The sequence below is a fragment of the Uloborus diversus genome, chromosome 5 (assembly GCF_026930045.1).
Source record: "Uloborus diversus isolate 005 chromosome 5, Udiv.v.3.1, whole genome shotgun sequence".
In the NCBI taxonomy this organism is placed as follows: domain Eukaryota; kingdom Metazoa; phylum Arthropoda; class Arachnida; order Araneae; family Uloboridae; genus Uloborus; species Uloborus diversus.
In genome coordinates, this window is record NC_072735.1 from 109,190,896 (window position 1) to 109,199,453 (window position 8,558).

The 8,558-nt window shown below is 33.5% G+C and overlaps 1 protein-coding gene across 1 annotated transcript in view; it reads right to left on the minus strand.

Annotated features, from left to right (window-relative positions):
- Nucleotides 1-6,505: 6,505 nt before the first annotated feature.
- The window catches only part of LOC129221968 (double-strand-break repair protein rad21 homolog), a 41,454-nt gene continuing 39,401 nt past the window's right edge, over nucleotides 6,506-8,558 (minus strand). Inside the window, exon 11 of the mRNA XM_054856366.1 lies at nucleotides 6,506-6,710. Coding sequence (XP_054712341.1) covers nucleotides 6,591-6,710 — 120 coding nt within the window. The 3' untranslated portion in view covers nucleotides 6,506-6,590. The remainder of the gene's footprint in view (nucleotides 6,711-8,558) is intronic.

The window sequence follows — 8,558 nt, forward strand, 5'->3', positions numbered from 1 at the left end:
TGTGACTGGACTGAGTGTCCAGTTAGTTATAACTAATTTAGTTCAGATTGTTTTAGTTCAGATTAAATTAATCAGATTGAATTTAGTCAGACTAAAAGTAATCAGATTAAAAGTAATCAAATTGATTTGATTACATTTTTTATTCAGATTAAATTCGTAAAGTATAAATGTCACATGAACAGAGGCACATTTGTATTTCTACGTGTATGTACATATTTATGCAAGCATGCACGAGTAAATACGTGTATATACGACTATGTGCGTGACAATACGTATATAAACGTGTTATCCCGCGTATGTTCGTGTACGGAGGTATACATGAATTTTTAAGTGAATATACATATTTATGTGTGCATATACGAGTAAATACGTGTATATACGAGTATGTACGTGTAAACAAGAGAATATGCATATGGATACGTGTAACCCTGAGTATACTCATGTACAGAGGTAAATTTGCTTTTAATTGTGTATACACATACTTATGCGTGCACACAAGCGAAAATACGTTTATATACATGTATACATGAGAATATGCATATAGATACGTGTTACCCCGAGTATACTCGTGTAAAGAGGTACATTTGTATTTCGACGTGTATATACATATTCAAACATGCATATACGAGAAAGTACTTGTACATACAAGTATGTTCGTGTACACACGAGAATATGCGTATAGATATGTGTTACTCTGAGTATACTCGTGTAAAAAAGCTACATTTGTATTTGTACGTGTATATAGATATGTATGCGTGCATAAACGAGAAGGTACGTGTATATAAAAGTATGTTCATGTACACACGAGAATATATGTAAACATACGTGTTACCCCGAGTATACTCGTGCACAGAGGTAAATTTCTATTTAAACATGTATATACACATTGATGCATGCATATACAAGAAAATACGTGTATATACGAGTAAGTACGTGTATGCATGACAATAGGTATATAGATACTTGTTTAACCCGAGTATACTCGTGTACGATGGAACATTTGTATTTCTACGTTTATATGCATATTTATGCGTTTATAAACGAGTAAATACGTGTATATACGAGTATGTACGTGTACACATGAGAATATGCGTATAGATACGTGTTACCCCGAGTATACTCGTGTAAAGAGGTACATTTGTATTTCGACGTGTATATACATATTCAAGCATGCATATACGAGAAAGCACGTGTACATACAAGTATGTTCGTGTACACACGAGAATATGCGTATAGATATGTGTTACCCCGAGTATACTCGTGTAAAAAGCTACATTTGTATTTTTACGTGTATCTAGATATTTATGCGTGCATAAACGAGAAGGTACGTGTATATACAAGTATGTTCATGTACACACGAGAATATATGTAAACATACGTGTTACCCCGAGTATATTCGTGCACAGAGGTAAATTTCTATTTAAACGTGTATACACACATTGATGCATGCATATACGTGAAAATACGAGTAAGTACGTGTACACACGACAATAGGTATATAGATACTTGTTTCACCCGAGTATACTCGTGTACGATGGCACATTTGTATTTCTACGTGTATATGCATATTTATGCGTTTATAAACGGGGAAATACGTGTATATACGAGTATGTACGTGTACACACGATAATATGTGTATAGATACGTGTTACCCCGAGTATACTCGTGTAAAGAGGTACATTTGAATTTCTACGTGTTCATGCCTATTTAAGCTTGCATATACGGGAAAGTATTTGTATATACAAGTATGTTCGTGTACACACGAGAATATGCATATAGGTGCGTGTTAACCCGAGTATACTCGTGCAGAGAGGAGAATTTGTATTTAAGATTGTACATACAATTTTATGCGAGCATATACGAGGAAAGACAACTATGTACGAGTATGTTCGTGTACACAAGAGAATATGCGAATAGATACGTATAACCCGAGTACAGAGGTACATTTGTATTTGTACGTTAATACGTTAAAAAACATATTTATGCTCGCATACACTTGTATATACGAGTAAAAACATGTATTAACGAGTAGTTTTGTGCATATCCGTATATATACGTGTTATCCCGAATATTCGTTTATACTGGAAATTTTGTATTTATACATGTATATACCTATAAGTACGTGTAAACACAAGTAAATACGTGTATATACGAGTAGATAAGTGTAAACCCATTTTTTTTTTTTCATTTCTACCTGTTATCCCGAGTATATTCGTGGACGGAGGTATGTGTAATTTCTAAGTGTATGTACAAATTTATTTGTGCATACACGAGTAAATACGTGATTACACGGTATGTACGTGTACACAAAAAATATGCGTATGGATACATGTTAATCCGAGTATATTCGTGCAGAGGTATATATATATATATATATATATATTTATATATATATTCATGCATATACGAGAAAATACGTGTATATTCGAGTAAGTTCATGTACACATGAGAATAGAGGTATATATTCCTTTTTAGCCCGAGTAGTGTACAATGGTACATTTGAATTTCTATGTGTATATGCATATTTATGCGCTTATACATAGGTGAATGCATGTATATACGATTATGTATGTGAACACACGAGAGAATATGCGTATAGATACTTGTTACGCCGACTATACTTGTGCACAGAGAAATTTGCTTTTAAACGTGTATATACATATTTATGTGTGCATATAAGAGAATACGAGTATGTACGTGTTCACACGAGAATATGCGTGTAGATAAATGTTACACCGAGTATACTCGTGTGTAGAGGTACATTTGTATTTAAGATTGTACATACATTTTTATGCGTGCATACATGAAAAAATACAAAAACATACGGTGTAGATTTATTTCAATCTCTCTAGATTTAGTATAAAGTTTAATCTGACGAAGTTTAATCTACTTACTTTAGTTGACTAAATCAATCTGATTAAATTAGTTTGACTAAATCAATCTGATTAAATTAGTTTGACTAAATCAATCTGATTAAATTAGTCTGAACTAAATCAATCTGAACTAAATTAGTTTTTTTTCCCCTACAACTAACCAAGTTAGTTTAAACTAACGTTAATCATCGTCTGCAATTGAAAAAATCAGATTAAATATAATCTGAACTAAATGTGAGTCAGATTACTTTAGTCGATTGAGGATTTAGTTGATTAACTCTTAACACTGGTTTAAACGCATATTCTCGTGCGTACACGTACATACTCGTATATACGTGTCTTTTCTCTTACATACACGCATAAAAGTGTATGTACAATCATAAATACAAATTTTCCTCTGTGCACGAGTATACTCGGGTTAACACGCACCTATACGCATATTCTCATGTGTACACGAACATACTTGTACATACACGTACTTTCTCGTATATGCACGCTTAAATACGTATCTACACGTAGAAATACAAATGTAGCTCTTTACACGAGTATACTCGGGATAACACGTATGTTTACATATATTCTCGCGTGTACACGAACATACTTGTATAAATACGTACCTTGTCGTTTATGCACGCATAAATATCTATATACACGTACAAATACAAATGTAGCTCTTTACACGAGTATACTCGGGGTAAAACGTATCTATACGCATATTCTCATGTGTACACGTACATACACGTATTTTCGTTTCCGTGCACGCATAAGTATGTGTTTTCACAATTAAAAGCAAATTTACCTCTGTACACGAGTATACTCGGGGTAACACGTATCTATACGCATAATATCGTGTGTACTCGTATATAATCGTATATATGTATTTACTTGTTTATTAACCCATAAATATGCATACACACATAGAAATACAAATGTGCCTTCGTACACGAGTATACTCGGGTTAAACACTTATTTGTCGTGTTTACATGTACTTACTCGTATATACACGTATTTTCTCTTATATGCATGCATCTATATATTTATACACGTTTAAATAGAAATTTACCTCTGTACACGAGTATACTCTGAGTAACACGTATGTTTACATATATTCTCGTGTGTACATGAACGTACTTGTATATACACGTACCTTCTCCTATATGCATGCACAAATATGTATATACACGTACAAATACAAATGTACCTCTTTACACGAGTATACTCGGGGTAACAAATATCTATACGCATATTCTCATGTGTTCACGAACATACTTGTATATACACGTACTTTATCGTATATGCACGCTTAAATATGCATGAACACGTAGAAATACAAATGTACCTCTTTACACGAGTATACTCGGGGTAAAACGTATCTATACGCATATTCTCATGTGTACACGTACATACACGTATTTTCGCTTGCGTGCACGCATAAGTATGAGTTTTTACAATTAAAAGCAAATTTACCTCTGTACACGAGTATACTCGGGGTAACACGTATCTATATGCATACTATCGTGTGTACTCGTACATAATTGTATATATATGTATTTACTCGTTTATAAACGCATAGATATGCATGCACACGTAGAAATACAAATGTGCCTTCGTACACGAGTATACTCGGGTTAAACACTTATTTGTCGTGTGCACACGTACTTACTCTTTATATACACGTATTTTCTCTTATATGCATGCATCTATATGTATATACACGTTTAAATAGAAATTTACCTCTGTACACGAGTATACTCGGGGTAACACGTATGTTTTCATATATTCTCGTGTGTACATGAACGTACTTGTATATACACGTACCTTCTCCTATATGCACGCACAAATATGTATATACACATACAAATACAAATGTACCTCTTTACACGAGTATACTCGGGGTAACAAATATCTATACGCATATTCTCGTGTGTACACGAACATACTTGTATATACACGTACTTTCTCGTATATGCACACTTAAATATGCTTGAACACGTAGAAATACAAATGTACCTCTTTACACGAGTATTCTCGGGGTAAAACATATCTATACGCATATCCTCATGTGTACACGTACATACACGTATTTTCGCTTGCGTGCACGCATAAGTATGTGTTTTCACAATTAAAAGCAAATTTACCTCTGTACACGAGTATACTCGGGGTAACACGTATCTATACGCATACTATCGTGTGCACTCGTACATAATCGTATATATGTATTTACTCGTGTATGCACACATAAATATGTATATTCACTTAAAAATTCAAATATACCTCCGTACACGAACATACGCGGGATAACACGTTTATATGCATATATTTACGCACATAGTCCCATATACATGTATTAACTCGTGTATGCTTGCGTAAATATGTACATACACGTAGAAATACAAATGTGTCTCTGTTCATGTGACATTTATATTTTACGAATTTAATCTGAATTAAAAATTTAATCAAATTAATTTGATTACTTTTAATCTGACTAAATTCAATTTGATTAATTTAATCTGAACTAAATCAATCTGAACTAAATTAGTTTTTTTAATCAACTAACGCGTTAGTTTAAACTAACGTTAATTTTCTTCTGCAATTGAATTAAATTTTTAAAATATTAGTCGGAACTAAATGAGAGTCAGATTACTTTAGTCGATTGAGGATTTGGTTGATTAATGCCCAACACTGCCACACACCATTGGCCCGACTAAAATGGCTGCCATTTTAGCGCTGCAGCATTCTATTCATCAGGTATTCACTAAATATTTATCTTTTTTCTTCGTTGAGCTTATTCAAAAGGAACAACTTACCAGCGGAGCTTTTAGCCCTGCTCTCCCCTACTTCAAAATGAGAATGTCATGTATTACGGTTTTGCTTTTGATGACACGTCATGACCAAGGGTGCCCATATAGGGGGCAAGGGAGGGCTAGAGCCCACCCTTTGAAATTAGAACTTCCTTGCTTTTGGTACTAACTTTTTTCTTTGCAAAAATGTAAAAACATTAACTCTTTAGCCATTAATGAATAAGTTATTAAAAATGAAATATTTTAATGACTCTAATCTGTCCTGAAATCGGTTTCCATGGAAAAAATACCCTCCCAACGCATGGGGAAAATATCTGAGCCCCCTTACAATTTTGCATATGGGCGCCCTTGGCCATGACTAATATGAAATGGAATGCATGTCTTCGGGATTAGGCCAAAATCTTATACGTCTACCAAATTTAAAATTACTTTGTAAGTTTTATGGCAGTTTTATTAAGGTAGAATGCTAAAATTTCGCACTTTGGTAGCAAAACATTAATTACTTTTCAGATTGCCATTTATCATTAACACAATAGATTCAGGTGTGTATATACATAAGGAATTCTTGAAAAGAAATTTGTTTAGCAATACATACTTTGATATATTATTACAACGTTTCGAAACAGAAACAATTATCTGTTGCTATCATATAATTCTCAATCTTACGTTGTGATTAGAATAAATTCAAAAGAGCACTGTCTTTACAGAAACTTGTAGGGAGTCTAGATTGTTACCTCAAACCTTTCGTCTGCATTTCAAATATCTAGCTCTTTTTATTAAAATGAGTTTGTAAGAGAAGTAAAGACAGATTGTTAATAAGGTATATTTGCATTGGTTTATTTTCTTAAGAATAATTATACAACCAAAATAACATGAAACAAGCTACATATGACATTTTTCTTCATCATTTGAATACTTAAGCATTATTGAAATTTTCCCCACTGTGAATAAATATTTCATCATATGGTTCAGACTGCTGGAGATCAACAATTTGAAGTTTTTTTAGCATCAAAAGACTGAAAAATGTCTGTGCAACCTAAAAGAATAAGCACTTAAAAAACATTTGCCTTTTTAAAACGAAAGAAGATTAGCTTTTATAGGAAAATTAAACAATTGAAAATAAAATACATTTACACATGAATCTCTAGCGGCAGATGTCCACTTTTCGAAATCTTATTTTAGGCAAAAAATATTCAGGAAGTTCAACACACAGATTACAGAATAAAAAACTGTCCAGTTTTAAGGTTTAATTTTAAAAAAGGAGCTATATAACTGGATCAAATCACGGACATGTTTCCAGTTTGCAATTAAAATTAACTTACAAGCAGTGGCGGATCCAGCCGATTGTTTTGGGAGGGGCCATCCGAAATTTTTGAACAAACTCCCCAGGACCGAATTTAGTTCCATGCCGCCCCTAGGCAAATTTGAAATCCGTCGTCCCTCCCCCCCCCCCCCTGAAAAAAAAAGAATCTCTAAAAAATATCCTTGACTCAAAAAAAAACGTAAAAAAGTGTTCCCCAGGTTCAAACCGTCACAGTTATGAAGAAATGATGGCGTTTCATATTCTGAGGCGCCCCGATGAAATGATCACAGTGATCTCCAGAAAAAATTTTTATTCGGCAAATTTTGCTGACGATTCAGCAAACACCATGATTGAAAAACATATGACTTTCATAAGATGTGTGAAAGTAATCATTATTAAATTACAAGAAAAACTTGTCTCTTCTGTGGAAAATGAAAGAATGCTAATATTTTAACAATTAATTCAAAAAATGTGCATTATAATAGCGAATTTGCCGCCGCTAAAAAGTTTGCCGTCCTAGGCAGCTGCCTACTCTGCCTATTGGGAGATTGGGCCCTGATAACTCCCCGGAAATTTTATTAAAATGAAGTTTTAAAAACTCAATTTTCGGGGTATCGAGACGTTAAGTGAAGAGGAGAATTTAGGAATCTCCCTCAAAAATGTTTCAAAATTTAAATTTCCGAGTAGTTTTTGAAAATTAGGAAACTAAAAACGCATTTTGTGTATTTTTGATGATGTACGGAGAAAAGTCAGGTTTCGGGCGCTGGTCCCAAAATACTTTTTGAAAATAAAGCTTAGAAACCAAAATATTTTGTCATTATACATTGAGAAGTTAGAAGAGGAGGGGTGCTCTTCTAACTCTTCAGCTGTCCAGCCTAAAAATGCACCTTTATGTAATGTTTCTTACATTAAAGGAAGTGTGAAGGTGCTTAGAATCCTTCCTTCCTGGAAATATTTTGCCTTTGAGGCTCTAAAAATTCGATTTTTAACTGTATTTATACATATTTTAGAAAGGGATGGAAGATTCGTGAGCTCCTCCAAAAAACCTCCTTTTAAAGCTATCATCACGATATACACTACGGAGGGAGGGGGTCCTGTCAAAAATCGTTTGTAATTGAATTCCCAAAAAATTTCATTAAGTTGCTTTTTAGAAAGTTAAGTGATAAGGGCTGGATAAACTAGTTTCCGTTAGCATTTTTTCCAAATAAAATACTTAAATTGTAATTTTTTGCTACATATCAAGGCATTTGTGTAAGGGCATGGGAAAAGGGGGTTCTCCCCTCTAGTTTCGAAATTAAAGCCATAAAAACGCAAATTTAGGCTCTCTTTGGTCTTGTGAACAATAGGTATACTCTGAGAACCGCAGCATTTAGAGCTCATCCAAGTGTCTGTAGTTGGAATCAAGAAATGATGTAAAAGATGGAGAAAAATTTTGGAAATATAAGTTTTGTTTTGAGGATAGGGATATAAGTTATCTCCCAATTTAGGTCTATACTTCTTTTTCAGCAAAATACATGTGTTAAATTTTGTTATCTTCTCATAATATTTTTTTATTTTTTTTTTCCTTAAAAAAATTCCTAC